This window comes from Bos javanicus, chromosome 23, assembly GCF_032452875.1.
Source record: "Bos javanicus breed banteng chromosome 23, ARS-OSU_banteng_1.0, whole genome shotgun sequence".
Taxonomy (NCBI): domain Eukaryota; kingdom Metazoa; phylum Chordata; class Mammalia; order Artiodactyla; family Bovidae; genus Bos; species Bos javanicus.
This window is the reverse complement of record NC_083890.1, coordinates 18,959,599-18,979,019: the sequence shown is the minus strand read 5'-3', so window position 1 is coordinate 18,979,019 and position 19,421 is coordinate 18,959,599. Positions and strand designations below refer to the sequence as shown.

The 19,421-nt window shown below is 48.7% G+C and overlaps 1 protein-coding gene and 1 long non-coding RNA gene across 3 annotated transcripts in view; one reads left to right on the top strand and one right to left on the bottom strand.

Annotated features, from left to right (window-relative positions):
* The window catches only part of LOC133236347 (uncharacterized), a 41,674-nt gene extending 32,918 nt beyond the window's left edge, over positions 1-8,756 (top strand). The window contains exons 3-5 of the long non-coding RNA XR_009732849.1: positions 6,363-6,540; positions 7,529-7,654; positions 8,487-8,756. This is a non-coding gene — a long non-coding RNA (uncharacterized LOC133236347). The remainder of the gene's footprint in view (positions 1-6,362; positions 6,541-7,528; positions 7,655-8,486) is intronic.
* Positions 8,757-9,712: 956 nt separating this feature from the next.
* RUNX2 (RUNX family transcription factor 2) overlaps positions 9,713-19,421 on the bottom strand; it is a 348,854-nt gene continuing 339,145 nt past the window's right edge. For both annotated transcript variants that reach the window (XM_061398324.1, XM_061398326.1), the window contains one exon: positions 9,713-10,967. In XM_061398324.1, coding sequence (XP_061254308.1) covers positions 10,390-10,967 — 578 coding nt within the window. In that variant the 3' untranslated portion in view covers positions 9,713-10,389. The remainder of the gene's footprint in view (positions 10,968-19,421) is intronic.

Genomic DNA, 19,421 nt, shown 5'->3' with positions numbered 1-19,421 from the left:
AGACTGGCTTCATCTGGAACAACTGGGATGACCTAGCTCTGCTCCCTGATGTCAATTCCTTCAATAGGCTAGCTTGAACATGTTGCCATGGCAATGAGAGGCACAAGAGAACGAAAGGAAATACGCCTGACTTCTTGGGATCTAGATTCAGAACCAATGCACATCACTTTCATTTGATCCTATTGGCCAAAACAGTCTACTGGCTGAGCTCAGATGCAGCCTTGGAGGTCAATGCAAAGTTGCATGGCAAAGGCATGGATACAGGAGGGATGAAGAATTAGGACCATTTTTACAACCCTTCCCATCTGCCTCCATGGACATGGGCCCTCAGACCTAGGGCTAAAAGCGGAACTAAGTGGCTAAAAAGTGTTCTCTAGTCAATAGGATCCGTCACATTCACACTCACTCTTAGGTCTGCTGATAGAAGAATACATCCGAACAGCACAATCATGTTATTCCTTACATTCTGTTTGGGGAGTTAAATGTCTTTCCAGAAAGCAGAGAGAGAATGTCAGAACTTGCAAAAGGTGGGAGAGCCGGGCATCAGGGGCATCAGGGTGAGGAGGGGGGATACAGATCTTCCAGAGGCAGAAATAATTCCTTCACCTGAACTTGACTCTTTGCCTAAACTTGGAACCGGTGGAAAACTAAGCCTGTTTCAAAGCCGCCTTTCTGCACAGAGCTGCTATTGTGCGGTGGGTGGTACAGACTCAGCTAACCCTACAAAATCCATTTCCCTGGACACATCCTGCAAGGTTTCTGCGGCCACCGGTGCTAAAACACCAACATGGAGCTCATTCGTCAAAGAGCGCTGTCATCCGGCCCCATTCCTCCTAGGGGCACATGCTGGAGGAGAGAATTTCTCTTCTGGGGCCTTGGGCTTGTCTGCTCATGGCCTTGTAAGGAGAGAGGAAAACACGGGGGAAATGAAACTGGCTGAAGGAAACAGTCAACTTGTATAGAAATGTTGCTTTCACAGCATAGCTTTTAGGAGAAAGTGACAAGGACTGTCTTTCCCCTCAGAGAGAAAGACAAGAATGTTGTTAGCATAAGGCTTGCACCAGGATGAAGTGAACTGGTTTGCAGAAGGACTGAGTTCTACTTTAGATGAGTGAGTACTCCTCTCTGGGTCTCAGTTTTCCCAAACATGCAGATGAAACAGGGTGTGACTCAAGTCCCTTCCAGCCCTTAGAGTCTGTGTTTGGAGGCCATCCCTCAAGGGATGTGTATGGTACCATGCGCGTGTCCTCCCCAGTGGGGAGAGGACGGCAGGCTCGCTGGACATTGGCATGACCGAGGCAGAGTAAGCGACCTCAGCACGGAGAGTAGACCACTAACAATCAGACCTTAGGAGGGCAGAAGGATGTGCATGATGTCCCCCAATTGGGGCCATCAAACTGGGGGGCAGGAAGGTTTTGGAGAAGGGAGTTTTGGAAAACAAACTTTGCTTTAGAACTCAGAAGAACTGTGATGGGATTCTCTCTGCGTGTGTGTGGGCAGCCTTCATAGCATACAGCTTTTGCTCCCAGATCCAAAAGGGTGACCATGTCCCACAGGGAGAGTAGATGGCATTTCTGAACCTGACGTGCAGTTCTAAGAGGAGAATGGATTGTTACATCTAGTAATGCAATGTAGGGGCTCAGAGCCCTTGAAGGAATTAGATCTAAACACCCAGTCATTAACCAAACATGACCTGATCACCCACTGTGTGCCAGTGACTCGGGGGGTGTCTTGCTCTCTTCCTGCCTTCAGGCCATGGGTGACAAACGCCATCACATCTCAGCCACGGGTGGAGACCCCAGCCGGGGAGACACCACGGAACTGCAGATCAGTCTTGACCGGAAACACAACAGGACAGCCTCTGTTCCCCCAGCCTCCCTTCTAGACTGAATTTCCTGCTCTGAAATGCTGTCCGCAGGCAGCCCAAGAAGCCAAAAAAAATAAATAAATAAGAGGCCTTTTAAAATTAAGGTTCTAAGATACGGAGCTGGTGGGAGGAAAGGATGAAAAGAAGGATCTTGGAAGGACTCCAGCTATTTCATTCCAACTTTTTCATTCCAGTTTGGAGATCTGGGACACATTGATTCACAACTTTATAGTTCTTATTCAGCCTTGATTTATGAGTTGACCAATCTGGGCCTAATCAGTTGGAGAAGGATTGGTTTTTTTTGGTCCAATAATGTTATATTTATGAGCCCGTGAAGTGCACTGGGGCTGCAGCCCTGCCTGGAGTCAATAGAAAAGAACTTCTAAAATCTCAGAGAGGGGAGTTCACAGACCATTTTCTGCTCCCAGATCATGCTTAAAGCTCCCCTGTACATTAAAGGCTTCTGGTGTCATCTTATATTTAAACTCCAAACTGCCTGCCCATAAATCTTTAACGACTGTGAGTGGCTCCGACAGTTGGGAACGTTCCTGGTTCCGACTGCCTGTCACTTTCCCTCTCCCACCCTCTTTCTTTCTCTGACTGTGGAAGTTACTAGCCTGAGGCTGGAGCTGCAGACACTGCTGGGTGCTGGCTGGAGATCTCACAGCTGCAGAGAGAGGCCAGGGCAGGATTTGAATGTGCGCACAGAGACGCCCGGCCAAGGCCACGGAAAGTTCATCAGGTTATCATGGGCTTCCGGTTCGACTTGCGGTTATTCTGGTTCAGTGACTATAAAGAAATGAGCAACGTGGAGAGACAGGAACTGGTGGAGTAGCCTGGCTGCCGTGGTGAAGAGGAAATAGGCTCACAGAGCATACACCTCTGTGTTTCCCTTTGATGGGAAAGAAATTTCCCTTGCCATTCTCTGGGCAGTTTTCTGTTCCCGGCCCCCACCTCCGGGTCATCCCCAGCTCATCATTCTCAAGGTACCTCCAGGCACAGCCCCATGGCGGGTACCAACAGTCAATGTCTTGCCAGCCTTGACCCCCTATTTCCCTGTTGGAAGTCTTCCAGACAAGGGGGTCACCTCATGGTTTACCCTCAGAAGAGAAAATCTAGCAACAGCAAGACACTACTCAGCAAAGACTCAAATCTCTGGGGACGAAGGGAGAAGCTGCAAATTCTAAATTTCAGAGTCCGAGTCCTGTAAAGATGACCAGATCAATCTGTAAAGAGAATTTTTAGCATCCTGGGAAGACTGTTTACCATCCCTGGATGAGCAGTCAAATGGATTGTCCAGACCAGCAATCAGCAGGCCTTTTTAATTTTTCTGCAGTCAGAGAGTAAATATTCTTGGCTTTGTGGGCCACATACAGTCTAAATGTAAATGCAAAATGTAAAAATCACTCTCAGTTCGCAAACTAAACAAGAACAAAGTTACAAGCCAGGATTGCCTGATCCCTGGTTTAGAAAACTGAAAAGCATCCTTTCCATCTTAAAATTTTGATGCCTCTTCCGTGTGTGTACATGTGTGTGCTGAGCATACGTGTGCCCCCTCTGTGCTGGAGGAGGCGGACCAGAGGCTCATACAGCGATGGAAAGATTCACTCTGGGGAGCCAGGAAGACTGCCAGCTGAGAGAACACAGGACATGGAGGACATCTGCCCGGCACCCCTGAGCAAGCCACTCCACCTTTGCGATCCTTCCTATACTATCTGCAAAGCGACAGGGGTCAGGTCGGATGTCATCCAATCTCCTTCCTGGATGTGCTATTCCATTTGGCCATCTCAAACATTTTTGGAAACCAAGTGGGAGGCAAGAAAAAGGGCTGGATAAAATTTGTTGAATCTGTTCACGCCAGCACAAAGCACAACGAAGTCTGAGGTGACTTGAGGTGATCACGCCCCCCCACCATCGGAATATCCCACTTTGGGAGCGGAACCCCTCCCCCCGCCCCGGGCAGTAGCCCTGCTGGGGAGACCCTGAAGGAATGCTGAGCCCCGAGCGCCAGCCTTCCCTGCCATGCTCACCACGGAAACAGGCCATGCGGCCCGCACACCGCGCCAAGAATCCGGGCAGCTGAAGGAGCCATGCCATTGTGGGCAGACACTGAGGCTCCCAGAAAACAAGCAAAGGCGAGGCCTGGAAGCTGCAGCAGAGGCAGGTCGTCATGACCTTCCCTCCCAGGCCAACACCAGACTGGCCAGCCGACAGGTCTTCATCTCCATCCAGGCGACCCCAGGCAACCCTCAGGTGGCGGGAGGTGGTGCCCACCGCTGCTAAGCTGGATGCCCTGGGACTGCTCCCTCCATCAACATTTCTGAGCATCAACTCCTTGCCTGAATCCTGCCAGGCACCGAGGGGACCAGGGAGAGATGGCCAGGCTGGAGAGTCAGTGCCCTCCGGAGAGTGTGTGGGCAAGAGACATACCCCTTGGTGCACTTTGGAGGAAGAAGCTGAGCTGGGAACCTTGGGTGATGCCCTGGTGGCCCCTCATCAGAGGCTTTGCATATTTGTTTTATGGAAATGGTTTGAGCTGCCAGGTACATGGCCAGCCTCATGCATGAAAGCCAAGGTTAGTCAGCCTGCTTGTCATTTGCGGCGGTCCTTAGGCGGATTCTTTACCAACTGAGCTACCAGGGAAGCCCTACTTTGCAAGAGGCTTAGCAAATGCCCCGGGATACAGGATTCTAGTGCAGGTGCTATGAGACCTGCAGAAATATCTCCCGTTTTCTGGTTCTTCAAGCAGAGTTGGCTGTTGGAAGCCAGGTAGCTCGAGGGGATAAGAAGTGAGGGAAACAGAACACAATTATGGCTGAGTCTCCCTGTACACGTGATGTGGCTAATGACGCTGACCTTAAGGTTACTAGTGACCTTAGGGTTACTAGTATTTCAGAACTGTGGAGGGGGCACAGCCCTCCCAAACTCACCTCCTCTATTCCTTCCTGTACCTTGTCTCATCCTCCAGTCCCCATGCACACAACATCATTGGTGCTATAACGGGGGGGGGGGGGATGGGGGGTGCGGGTAGTGGTGGGGAGTCCCCTTTTGTTTTATGATTTATTGTTCCAATTTTCCAACATTTTGTGATATTGTTCAGGGACCTGTTACTTCCAGAGAGCAATAATGTTGCCATCCTCTGGAAGAATCATCAGCCAAAAGGTATTCATTGGTCCTGGATCTTTGACCCACTTCTGAAAAGGGGAAGTCTAGTGTAAGAGGCGGAGAAGGCAATGGCACCCCACTCCAGTACGCTTGGCTGGAAAATCCCATGGACAGAGGAGCCTGGAGGGCTGCAGTACAGGGGGTCCCAGAGAATCAGACACGACTGAGCGACTCGAGTCCCTGCTGAGACTGTCACTGGCTTGTTAGTTGTCAGCCACGTTCCTGCTTTTCTTTGCTCTGTCCTGTGTCCTAAAGGCTGAGGCCCCACACTGAGTCTCCTAGACTTCCTCCAAAGGGCTTCCCTCTAGGTTCCCAGAAGAGGAGGCGCTGGCAGGGAAGGTGGGAGGCGGGGAGAAGCAACTCTTTCCCTTCCTCCCTGTGGTTCTTGTTCGGAGGGGAGGAGGGTGACAGGCAGCAGCAACAGCCCTAGTGACAGCCGAGGGTGACCGTGGCAGGGGGTGCAGCCTGGCAGCATGGCTCCTGGGTTCCTGCTGAAGCAGCTCAGCTCTGTAGCCAGGTCCATGGCATCACACTGATTCAGGATCCTGGGTCCCCTTGGCACCTCCAGCCCAAGGCTGGTAGCACTCACTTGCCTGCAATCACTCGTCTTTGGGGACCTTCCTTCCCCTCCACACTCCTCCAGCCTTCCAACACCCTTGCTCCCGGTTCCTGAATAAGTCCCCTTTGCGCGCAAAACCCAGATGGTTTCCATCTCCTGACCACACCCGGACTAATACACCATTTGAGTGACCATTCAAAGATTCACCACCTCTAGGGTGGTGACACACCTCCGTATGCTCCCCCATCTGCTGACTTTAAAGTTCAACCTCCAGAAGGCAGATTTGTTTCTATTTCCCGCTTTTTCCAGCATCCTGGATGGAACCACCCCAAGGCCCTGTGTTCCACCCACCATCCACTCCCCTCCCCTTTTGGAATCTTGGTGAAACTACTTGTTTAGTTGCTAAGTTGTGTCCAACTCTTTGAACCCCACAGACTGTAGACCACCAGGCTCCCCTGTACACAGGATTTTTTCAGGCAAGTATATTGGAGAGAGTTGCCATTTCCTTCTCTAGGACATCTTCCCGACCCAGGGATCAAACCTGCATCTCCTGCCTTGGCAGCAACAATCTCAAACAAGAAGTAGGAGCCTCTGACCCCACAATCACAGCTCTAGGAATTGATGGGAACAACACAGTCATAGAAGAGCCAGCACGTGTGTCCCAGACACGGTCCCTACAGGACTGCTCATGGCCGTGAGAATCTCGAAGCTCAAATAGAAGATGGACTAAGTAAATTTTTCTTCATATATAATGTCTATTTTTTTAAATAGAGAGATTTTCTTCATCTATTATCAAGTTAACAAACAAAACAGCAGACTACACAGCAGCAGACAGACTATGATCTGCAGAATTGGACACACATGGATGTGTTTCTGTTGAAACACAGATGTTTCATATGGTCGTTGCCAGAAGACTGACAGCAGTTATCTCTTGGGGGTGGAATTTGGGGTGAGTTTTATATTCTTCTTTGTTCTCTTCTGTGTTGTCTGAATTGTTGCAATTGATGGGTCCCTTTTACAACACACTTTTTTTGTTGTTTAAAAGGCAGTATGCTGGGAAGACAGCAGTGAACAAAACAGACAACAAATTTCTTCTCTGCTGACATTCTAAAGACAATAAATACAGGGAGACCTAGAGTGGGTGGGGTAGAAATTGGTTTGAAGCGGGAAAGGAGGAAAAGAAATGCATCTACAGATTGGAGGCTTAGGGTTGGGAGAAGGTTACTTTTAAAAGGATAATGATGTCTGAGCAAAAACCTGAAGGAGGTGAGGGAGCAAGCCATGTGATGTATCTGGTTGAGGATGAAGAAATAGGCAGTGCGAAGGCCCTGAGGTAGGAATGTGCTCGGTGCGTGGGAGAAGCAGCAAGGAGGCCTGGGCAACCTGAGTGGAGGAGCATCATAGGAGATGAGATCAGGCAGGTAACAGGAGATCAGATTATGTAAAACTATGGCTCTTCCTCTGAGATGAAAGCCACCAAGAGTCTTGTGTGGAAGAATAACCTGGCCAGAAATATGTTTAAAAGACCGTTCTGGCTGCTCTGTAAGAATGGGGAGGGAGAAGGGAACCTATTTAGGAGGCCATTGCAGTAACTTAGGTGAGAAGGCACAGTGTGGTTTGTACCAGGTAGTAGCTGTAGAGGTGGTGAGAAGTGGCTGGGTAATGGAGCTCTCTAGAAGGTAGAACCAAGGTGATATGGTCTTGGATTGGATGTAGGCATGAGAGATAGGGAAGAACCGAGGATTACTCCAAGTTAAAGAGTCCTTAGATCACTGCTCCACCCGGTGGAGAATCCCTTCAGCTGATGCACCACCAGTTCACCATCTGGCCTCTGCTTGAATGCCTCCAGGAACAGGTTCCTCACTACCTTACACAGATGAGCCTGGTAACTGCTGGCAGATCCTTCCTCGGCTTAAACCTGCTATCCTCTGCCATAGGTTTTATGCTTGCCTTCAGCTTGCCACCGTGAACCATCGTGTGCTTATCTCAGGCTGTCCCCACCTGAACGACACCCTACACCTGGGGAAAAGCAGATATCAGGACAAGTTCGTGCTCTCCAGAGGGTAAGTTCCAATCTAGAAGCTACAAAACTAGATTTCCTTTTTTCTGCTCAGCTCCTTCAAACTGATATTTTGTTTGAACTCAATTCCATTCCCCTCCCCGTGCCTCTGCCCCACAAACTATCAAATTTCCCTGGTTATATCTTCTGCAAGATGAAGGCCATCATGCTCTTCTAACCCTCTTGCTCCATTTCCCAAAACCCTACAGCTCTTACTCTGGGGAACTCAGGGATCTAAGGACTCTTTCAGTTTCTAAAGTCCCACTCACCTAAGATGGGAGCTCAGACTTCTCTAGTGTGTCCCCATGGAATCAGTGTATGTCAGCTCCTTCCTCTGATAGCCTCAATCATATATGTGGCGATTCTGATCAAATAATTCAGTCATTATATCTAAATTGATCTAAATTTAGGATTTATATGCCAGCCCCTCTTCATTTTGGAAAGACTTATTTTGTTGCTGTTGTTTCTAATCTCATGCAAAAGAATTCAGTTAAAATGAAAAGACAGTTCATATGAGTAAAGACCAGAAGGTGATGCTCCCAGGTGTGATGCTGGCATTCCAGTTTAGCTGTTTCTTCAGCTAAAGAGTAGAACAGAGACTGGTCCCTTTGAGTCAGGAATTCTCTTCCTGAAAAAATGAAGGGGGAGAGAGGGTTAGTCCCTAGAGCCAGAGGGCAGCTCAGACCTCGGTGTGTGATTCTCACTCTACCCGCCTTCCTGACACAAGACCCGGGAGAGAGGGAGTAACGATGCCCACCAACCAAAAAAAGGCATTTGGACAGCACTTTGGGGGCTGCAAAGCTGCCATCACGTCTGTGTCTGATTCTGATTGGCAGATGTCATCATCGCCATTTGACACAGATCCGGAGACTGAGGCTTGGAGGGACTAAATAAGTCTACCAACATCAAACATCAAGAAGCCCAGCCTCCTGTGACCATCATGCTCACCCTCCCTGCTGATTCCAGAGCCCCTGCAAGTTGCTTCCACACTGGAACTGATAATCCCTCTCCATGCAGGACGGTGAAGGGCAGGGCCCTTATTCTATTCATCTTTGGGTGCCCCAGGGCACTGGCATTGTAGACACCCAATAAATGCTTGTTGAATCGATTTAAACTCCACTGAAACTTTTTTAGAACTGGGTGGTTAGACCTAATACATGCTTGCTTTCAAATAGAGAAGTCTCCCCAAAGAGCTGCTTTGAACGTTTAGAGGAATCCAGGTCCCTGCAGGGACAAAGACAAACAGCAGTTTCTGGCGACTAGTGATGGAACCAGCAGGAACCCCAGAGTAGACACCCCCTATTCACAACTACGCAAAGTGTGTCTTCCGGCAAGCAGCATCAGCATCCCCAGGCGCTGATTAGAAACGCTGAGTCTCAGGCCCCACCTCGGAGCTACCAAAGCAGAACTTGCATTGTAAGCTCTCCGTACACAAGTCTGAGAGGCTCTGGGGGTGCCAGAAACGGCAGACACCAGGCAGCTCACCAGTTGTGAGCCCTACAAATGCTTGGGACGGAGTTTTGCTCTGTGCAGTGTGGTTTCCAATGTCTGGTTTGTTTCTGGGAAAAGAGCAGTCAATTTGCTTCTGGCAGATGAGCGCACTTCATTAAAATTCTAATCCAAGCAGGGAGGCGAGAAGAGCCCTCCTCCTTATGGGAAGTCAGATCCTGGAGGGCACAGGTTCCTCCAGATTGCTGAAATTCCAGCCAGGTCTCCACCAGGGCACATTGGCAAAGTCTGGAGAGATGTTTGTTCATCACAACTGGGGCAGGTGGTGTTATGGGCATCTAGGAGGAGAGGCCAAGGGTGCTGGCTTCCTCCCTGATGGCCAGGGACTCAGTTTCTGCTCCAATCACAAAGCAAAGGGGTGGATTTGCCAAATGTAGGGAGGTCTGGGAGTTTTAGAAAAAAATCATGAGAACCTTTAAAAGCTTGTTCTTCACAAGTGTGAGAAAAGTTGAAATAAGCCCCAAGGAGTAAAGGAGGGCTGGTACAGGTAACTGAGAACAGAAAGAGCAGGGAAAGGAAGAAATGTGGCCCAGAAAAGCCAACACCCAGAGAGTACATACAAAAATCTTGTTTATTACACAAAATTCTTTCTTATTCATAAGAAAGACTTAAATACCCCCCTTCTCCAAATACATCAGATTTTTCTCACTTCTCTGTTTTCCAAACCTCTCAAAATGTGGTTATTATGAGAAAAAAGTAAGCTTATTTTTCCCAAAATAATTTTTTTTTAATGTGAAAAAATTACAAGAGATCAGATACAGCATCAGCAACTCAAAAGAGCATTGGATCTGCCCTTGAACTACTGCTTACGTAACGTGCTGTGCACTTGCCTTTCTCCCACAATTCTCAAAAGTCACCAATGGGGATGGGAAGGGATGGTTCTCTGAGCCTTTCCAGGGTCCCACCACTGTCTTAGGGAACTTGTCCTGCCAGGAGCTCAAAGCCTTTACCAAAACAAGAGAAGGACATTTGAAGGGCCAGGAGAGCTCCGAGGACCCAGGTGGGCATAAGAGAGCTGAGAAAGCCTCACAAGGCAGAGAGTGTGAGAAGCACCATCATTTCAGGTTGAAATGCCAGGGGAGGTCCGTGCCTTCCAGTAAGCAGGTTGAGCAGAGTAATCCTGTCCTCCGCTGGGTTTGCTGGGCTCAAAGGTGACTCAGGCAGCGATGCCTGGTGCATTTGGGATCCCTTTACTGCGTGGCTCGGATGCACAGTCGCGGGGCAGCCCCATCACTTGGCATCTGGGGCATCGGGCGGGGTCTGCGGCTGCGGCCCCAGGGACGAGGCCAGTTTGGTGAGGGCCCTCGCGATGACATCCAGGTGACCGTTCATTGTCCTCAGCTCCACCAGGATGTCCCCAACATTGGCTTCCAAACTGGCAGAGGTGGCAGGCCGGGCGCAGGGCTGCGGGGAGGCGCCCAGGTCCTCAGCGCCCTCCTCCCTGCCCGCTGTGCCAGGGCGCGGGGCGCGGGGCCCTGGCCGATCGCGCTCATCCCCGCGGGTGCCGGGAGGGGTGGCTGAGGGGCCGCCGGGGAGCCAGTCCAGGAGGCGCGAGGCTGCCTCCGGGGACGAGGCAACCACCGAGTAGAGGCCAGCGCGCCTAGGGGCGCTGGAACCCGAGGCCGCGGGTGCGGGCGCCGTGGGCAGCGAAGGCAGCAGGTGAGGCAGCGCCGGGGGACCCGGGGAGAACGCCGAGGGCTCGCAGGATGACGAGGGGGACGGCAGTGCAGCGGTGGAGGGGCCTGGCTCCTCGGAGGAGAGGAACAGGGTGGTCGAAGACTGGGAGTCCAAGGTGCTGGGCTCTGAATCTGGCAAGGAAGAAATGAGAAAGGGTCACTGGGGCTTTTACTGACTGTCAACCGTATCCCCAGCTCCGTGCTAGGGATAAAAGAGCTGAGTTAGAAGGTGGAAACGTATTTCCTAACCCCCAGACCTAGGATGGAGTAAGGAAGAGTGGGTTTCGGGAACACAGGAAGCTGGAGGCAGGGGAGACCATGGAGTCCAGCAAGCATCTTGGTGAGTAAGGTTCTCCCTCTGAGGTCTAGACCTTGCACTGCTGGGAAGTCAAGAGGGAGCTCCAGGCAGGGGTGGGAGGGAGTAGTCTTGCCAAGGACAATAGGTCAAGGCTGTAAAAGGAGGGCCCCCTCCTCACTCTCCTCAGAGGATGTGTGTTAGGCAGAGGGCTTGGTCCACTGTCCCAACAAAGCCAAGCTCTCAAGGGGGAACTGAAAGAGTTTGGGGCTAGGAGCTAGATCTTACTGCTGGTTCCCACTCTGCCAGAAAATGCCATGGAACCATGGGCCAGGCCCATTGCCCTGGAGAACTCGGTTTTATTTCCTCCTTTGTACATGGAAGGTGGGCCCAGTGACTCCCCCCGACCCCCAGGTCCCTACCAGGACTGATCAACTTGCCTTCAAAAGTCTTCGGCTCGAAGCACAGGGCTCAGTTCATAGAGGGCTGCATGCAAAGAGTCTACAAGCCTTTTATTGCTAGTTCTCCCCTAATCCCCTGAATTCCCAGGTAGAAAGTGGGTGGCAGCTCTTTGCAACTGGGTATGGCAACAAGGTTTACCAACCGCAGATCAAAGGACCCACCTCCATGCCAACAACCTTAACTCAGCTGTTTCAGCCACCCCTTTCCTGCCTTTGGGTAGATGGCTAGTGATCACCCTGGAAACAGTTCTGAGTTTTAGTGGAGCCAAGCCTCTGAGGTCTTGCTCCCCAATTCCAGCTGGAGTGTCTACTCTTGGCTCTCCTCCTTGGCAGCTCTGGTACCCAGCTTTCTGCCCTGCCCTTGAGGGGAACCCCTTGAGGGGGTTCCAGGGCTTTCCAAGGCAGACCTCACTTTGATTACCCCAGCCTGTTATCTTGGGGGGAGGGGGAGGAGCGGTATGATGACAGAGCCTGTGAGTAAACACGTTCTGTGTTGCCTATGAACATGTGTGCTCTCGCCGCCCGTCATGGATGAGCTGTTGCTTCATGTGGGATCTGGGTCTGGCAGAGACTCAGAACAGCACTAATCATCTGGTGAGAGCTTATTCCCTCATCCTGACATCAGCGCCCAACCACGTCCTTCCAGGACTCATAGACCCCAGATGGTCCGAGGTCCAGTCTGTGTGGTTGGGAATCTGGTCGGATGGGAGCAGAGAAGCAATGGCTCCTTGGGGACCACAGTTGACGAGAAACACCCATGTGCCTGCAAATACCTCTGCTGGAAGCTGCGTGGGTACTCTCTGCTCCTGGCTATCACAGAACTGCCTCTCCTCCGAAACTTAATTTCCTCCAGTCTCTGTGATGATCTTCTTTTGTAAACCAAGAATGAAGACACTTCTGCGCATGTTACCTCCTGCGAGTTGAAAATGATCAAAGTGAAGCCCTACAAACTCTTGGCTCTGCTTTTACTTGCAAAAGATGTTAATAAGCTTCATACATCCAACATTACAGCAGGCAGGAGGCCTTTATATTTAATCAAATAGAAGTCTCACGTGTAAAATGAGATAGAGGCAAGCACACTGAATGACCTAGCACCGTGTTTCCTGAATTTTAATGTGCAGACCACTCCCCTGAGACATTGTTAAAGGGCAGTTTGTGATTCGGCAGGTCAGGGGTGGGGACCTGAGACTCTGCATGTCTAGCCAGCTCCCAGGAGACATGGGTGCTGCTGGTCTGGGGACCACACCTTGCATAGCAAAGGTGTAGACCAAATATACAAAGTTGACAATAAAGCTTAGGGTTCACAATCATAGAAATTAGAGTCATCAGGGGTAGAGGAGAAACCTGGAAGCCTTATATGATCATGAAGATAGTAATAACGCTGATGACCTCATTTGGCTATCAGGGGAATAAGAGAGGTGGTCTCTCCTGCTGTTCAGTTCAGTCACTCAGTCATATCTCACTATTTGTGACCCCATGGACTGCAGCACGCCAGGCTTTCCTGTCCATCACCAGCTCGCGGAGCTTGCTCAAACTCATGTCCATCGAGTCAGTGATACTATCCAATCATCCCCTTCTCCTTTCTTCAATCTTTCCCAGAATCAGGGTCTTTTCCAATGAGTCAGTCCTTCACATCAGGTGGCCAAAGTATTGGAGTTTCAGCTGTAGCATCAGTCCTTCCAAGGAATATTCAAGACTGATTTCCTTCAGGATTGACTGGTTTGATCTCCTTGCAGACTCTCAAGGGTCTTCAAAAGCATCAATTCTTTGGCGCTCAGCTATCATTATAGTCCAACTCCCACATTTCATACATGACTACTGGAAAAACCATAGCTCTGACTAGATGGACCTTTGTTGGCAAAGTAATGTCTCTGTTTTTTAATATGCTTAGTCATCAGAGAAGGCAATGGCACCCCACTCCAGTACTCTTGCCTAGAAAATCTAATGGGTGGAGCCTGGTAGGCTGCAGTCCATGGGGTCGCGAAGAGTCGGACACGACTGAGCGACTTCACTTTCACTTTTCACTTTTCACTTTCATGCATTGGAGAAGGAAATGGCAACCCACTCCAGTGTTCTTGCCTGGAGAATCCCAGGGATGGCGTTGCCTGGTGGGCTTCCATCTATGGGGTCGCACAGAGTCGGACACGACTGAAGCGACTTAGCAGCAGTAGCAGCAGCTAGGTTAGTCATAGCTTTTCTTCTAAGGAGCAAGCATCTTTTAATTTCATGGCTGCAATCACCATCTGCAGTGGTTTTGGTACCAAAATAAATAAATAAATAAAGTCTCTCACTGTTTCCATTGTTTCCCCATCATTTGCCATCAAGTGATGGGACCAGATGCCATGAGCTTCGTTTTTTGAACGTTGAGTTTTAAGCCAACTTTTTCACTCCACTATCCTGTTTCACTTTCATCAAGAGGCTCTTCACGTCTTTGCTTTCTGCCACAAGGGAGGTATCATCTGCGCATCTGAGGTTACTGATTTTCTCCCTGCAATTTTGATTCCAGCTTGTCGTTTCACCCAGCCCAACATTTCGCATGATGTACTCTGCATATAAGTTAAACAAGCAGGGTGACTATATACAGCTTTGATGTATTCCTTTCCTGATTTGGAACCAGTCTGTTGTTCCATGTCCAGTTCTAACTGTTGCTTCCTGACCTGCATACAGATTTCTCAGGAGGCAGGTAAGGTGGCCTGGTATTCCCATCTCTTTAAGAATTTCCCATAGTTTGTTGTGATCCACACAGTCAAAGGCTTTGGCATAATCAATAAAGCAGAAATAGATGTTTTTCTGGAACTACTTGCTTTTCGATGATCCAATGGATGTTGGCAATTTGATCTCTGGTTCCTCTGCCTTTTCTAAATCCAGCTTGAACATCTGGAAGTTCATGGTCCATATACTGTTGAAGTCTTGCTTGGAGAATTTTAAGAACATTCTTTGGCATTGCCTTTCTTTGAGATTGGAATGAAAACCGATCTTTTCCAGTCCTGTGGCCACTGCTGAGTTTTCCAAGTTTGCTGGCATATTGAGTGCAGCACTTTCACAGCATTATCTTTCAGGATTTGATATAGGTCAACTTGAATTCCATCACCTCCACTAGCTTTGTTCATAGTGATGCTTCCTAAGGCCCACTTGACTTCACATTCCAGGATATCTGGCTCTAGGTGAGTGATCACACCATCGTGGTTATCTGGGTCATGAAGATCTTTTTTGTACAGTTCTTCTGTGTATTCTTGTCACTTCTTCTTAATATCTTCTTCTTCTGTTAGGTCCATACCATTTCTGTCCTTTATTGTGCTCATCTTTGCATGAAATGTTCCTTTGGTATCTCTCATTTTCTTGAAGAGATCTCTAGTCTTTCCCATTCTATTATTTTCCTCTGTTTCTTTGCATTGATCACTGAGGAAGGAAGAGCAACTGTCTCCTGCTGTTAGTTTGATGGTTTTCTGGCAAAACTTTGAACCAGTGAGCACTGGCTTAGGGAGGGAACCATGAAGTTTGCTTAAGGAAGAAAGCCCTTCACCATTGTTTCAACTAAAACGTCAAAGTTTTCTGCAATGACCACGCATGGACATGCCTTCTCTTGTCACTGACCTTTAGCAGAAAGGGACTTCTTACTCCTAAGCCTGTAAGTCAAGGTCTTCTGAGTAATTTCTGTTCCATCTTATGCTGAGTCAGACTGAATCATTTCTTGGCTGGTAGCTATGTACCTTGAACGTGGACCTTTTCTATCTTTTTTACACTCACTTGGCGTCCCCTGTCTCCACCACTTAGACCCACCAGCCTAGGGCATAGGCTTTCCCTGGGGGAAGCCTGCAGATGAGGTAGAATGTTCAGTTGGCCACTGGAACCCATGATTCATTTGCAAATAAACTCTTCTGATGGTCCCCTAAAGCATGTTCTTCTTGCTGCCTTCCCCTTCTCAGTAAGTGACCTTCCCTTAGTTTAGCCAAACACCCAAGACCACCCATCTCTTTCCTCTACTCCCCACATCCAATCTGCCAGTAGTGACTGCAGGCTCTGCCTTCAAACCGTATCCAGCATCTGATCAACTCTCACTGGCTCCAGGCAGTGGCCCAGCTATCGGTGGCTGAGCTGAGACCAGAAACCAGGGCCCCTGAGTTCCAGGTCAGTGTTTCCTCCACCACACACTCCAAAGCTTGAAAAAGTAAAAGTCACTCAGTCACATCCTACTCTTTGTAGACCCCATGGACTGTAGCCCGCGAGGCTCCTCTGTCCATGGAATTCTCCAGGCAAGAATACTGGTGTGGGTAGCCATTCCCTTCTCCAGGGGACCTTCCCAACCCAGGGATCAAACCCCGGTCCCCTGCATTTCAGGTAGATTCTTTACCATCTGAGCCACCAGGGAAGCCCCAACCCCAAATCTTACTCCATTCAAATGCATCATTTAGAATTCTCCCCTGGCTCTACTGTGTATCCCTGGCCCTTCTGGCCATTTTCCAACATTTTTCCAGGAAAATTTTTTGTTGCGTGTGTCCTAGCCTCTTTTTTTAATGTAAGATAATAGCTATATTTATTCAATAAATATACCATTCAACAGATATTTAGTAAACACCTACAATATTCTGAGCAGAATGCTCCATGGTGTACAAAGCCAGATCTAAACCCTGACGTCATTGTCAGGGCAGAAAATAATCAAATAATTGCATAAACAAACATATAATTGCATCAGTTATACAATCTACATGCTATAAGCATCTGAAATAAGAGACAGAATTTGACTCAATTGAGGAGGATTCCCTGAGGAAATGCTGTTGGAATGGAGTTCTGAAAGATGAGTAGTTAGTAGGAAGAGGGGAAAATGTTGCTGAATGATCAAGGGCCTGAGGCAGAAGGGAGTGTACGTGGGACTCCCAGAGAAAGCCAGTGTGCTGGGAGTGGATAGAGCCAGGGAAGGAAGTGTGAAGTGAGAAGAAGCTCAGAAGGAGAGTAGGTGTCAGGAGACATAGTATACGATAAGCACTGCCAGTGTTGTTCAATATCTATTCTCTTCTTCCTTCTTTTGAGCTGGTTCATGGCCTTTTAGAATAAAAATTATATTTTCTAGCCTCTCTTCCAGCTAACTCTAGCCATGTCACTAAGTTCTGGGCAGGAAAAAATGTCAGTAGAAGTGCTATGTACAATTCTTTGTTCCTGTGCCTAGGTTTTGGTTGCAATGGCTGGTGCTCAAGCAGTCCCCTTGGACCATGAGGTAGAGATCACATGCTGAGGATGAAAGAGCAGAAGACTGAATCCTTGATAATTTAGAGGAACTGCTATGTCAGTCCTAGTTAGTTCAACTGCAGCTTTTTTCATGAGAAAATAAAACCTTATCTATTCAAATTCTGTTAAATTGGGTTTTCTGTCACTGACAGTCAAACCAAATCCTGATAAACATGGCCTTGTTGAACTTGTTAAGGGGTTTTTTCTTTACCCTATGAGGAATGGAAAACCCTGGACAAGTTTTAAACGTGTATGTGTGAGAGAGAGAGAAAGAAAGAGAGATGATCAGTTTCGTATTTTGAAAAGTCCACCTGGCTATGTTGGGCAAGAAGTAGACAGATTAGAAGTTGGGGACACAAGTCAGGAGGTTGCAGTTGCAGGTGAGAAATTAGAAAATGACAGTGGTTTTTGCTAGAGATGCAGAGAAGTAGACAGATTCAAGAGGCAGCTGGGACCCAGAAACCTTAGGATTTACTATCGGCAGAGATCCAGGAGGTGGTGAAAAGGGCATCAGAGAAATGGGTGCCCTCCTGGCTGGTGCTTCAGTGCCAGGTCCCAGAAATTCTGACTCCTGTAGGCAACTTTCCCTTTCTTGTTCTCTGGAGTCTGGGTGGCCCTTCCCAATCCATACCCAGCCCTGCAGCACAGCTCAGCTCTGACACACCTCAGTAGAGGCAGCCCGTGGGAACATTTTCTCAGGAGCCTGGAGGGAGGAGAAACGGGGTAGCTTTGGGCGGGGAACCAGAGAAGCAGAAGTCTGTGGGAAGAGGATGAAACCTTTCTGGAGGAGAAGCAACATCTCTCAGCACTACAGTCGGGCCCTGGCCTTTGATGGTTCAGACTTGGCTGGGCCGCCGCCTGCTGCTTTCAGAAACCCCAGCATACAAAAGGGAGGGTGAGTGTCTGATGAACTCAACTCAATAATATTCACTGCTTTTATTTTCCAGAAACGTCATGAGGCCCACAGGGCAATCTTCTGGTTTTAAGACCTGGTGAGTCACGCCTACAAGTACCTCTGACTCAGTGTGATCTCAAGTTCTCACCAGGCATCTCCCAGGAACGTGGCTCAGCAAGAGAGCTGGAGCGGGGTAGCTGGGCAGGGGATAGCAGGGCTGGTGTCTCTGGAGGGGGTGAGAAGGGCCAGTTGCAGTGCAGACCGTGGGATTGCTGACTTGACACTAACCATGCCCCCAGTAAGAGCTGACATTCACAGAGTGCTCGCTCTCTTTAAGCCGTGTGCTGAGTTCTCTCTTCTAGTCTCCGCGGAATATTATGAGTTGGATTCTGCTCTCTATCCCATTTCACTGTGGAGAAAACTGAGGCTTTACTATGTTCAGTACCCTGCTCACGGTCATCACATGTGAAGGAGGGCACGTGCTTTATGGGGTTGCAAGGATGAGACAAGGGCTGAGGACAGCCTACGTTTGTGCAAGGTTGGCCACACTCTGGGTTGATGATTTGCCACCTTGACTGCTTATTAAAATCACTCAGGGAACTTTGTAAATACTATCGATGCCTCAGCCAATTCAATCATGATCTGTGAGGATGGTGTTCAGCCATCCTACATTTTAAAAGTGTGTTAGTCGCTGATTTGTGTCTGACTCTTTGTGATCCCATTGATTTAGGCCGCCAGGCTCCTCTGTCCATGGAATTCTCCAGGCAAGAATACTGGAGAGGGTTGCCATTCCCTTCTCCAGGGGATCTTCCCAACCCAGGGATCAAACCCCGGTCTCCTGCATTTCAGGTAGATTCTTTACCATCTGAGCCACCAGGGAAGCCCCAACCCCAAATCTTACTCCATTCAAATGCATCATTTAGAATTCTCCCCTGGCCCTTCTGGCCATTTTCTGACATTTTCCCAGGAAAATTTTTTGTTGCATGTGTCCTAGCCTCTTTTTTTAATGTAAGATAATAGCTATATTTATTCAATAAATATATCCATTCAACAGATATTTAGTAAGCACCTACAATATTTTGAGTAGAATGCTCCATGGGGTACAAACCCAGATCTAAACCCTGACGTTATTGTCAGGGCAGAAAATAATCAAATAAATTGCATAAATCAAATAATTATATAGGTCTCCTGCATTGCAGGCATATTCTTTACGAGCTGAGCCACCAGGGAAGATTTATTAACTTTTATGTGTTATTTATTTATTTTTATTTACTTTTAATTGGAAGGCAATTGCTTTATAATACCGTGCTCGTTTCTGCCATACATCAACATGAATCAGCCATAGGTATACATGTGTCCCCTCCTCTTGAACCTCTCTCCTGTGCCCCACGCTATCCCCCCCTCTAGGTAGTCAGAGAACACAGGTTTGAGCTCCCTGCACCATATAGCAAATCCCACTGGCTATCTGTTTTGCATATGGTAATTTGTATGTTTCAACGTTACTGTCTCATTCATCCCTCCTTCTCCTCCCGACACTGTGTCTACAAGTCTGTTCTCTATGCCTGCTGTCTCCATTTTCAAAGTCTTGATATTCAATTTGTTACGATATCACTTGTGTTTTATGTTTTGTTTTTTTTGGCCGCAAGGCATGTAGGATTTTAGCTCCCCAACCAGGGATGGAACCAGCACGTCCTGCCTTGGAAGGTGAAGTC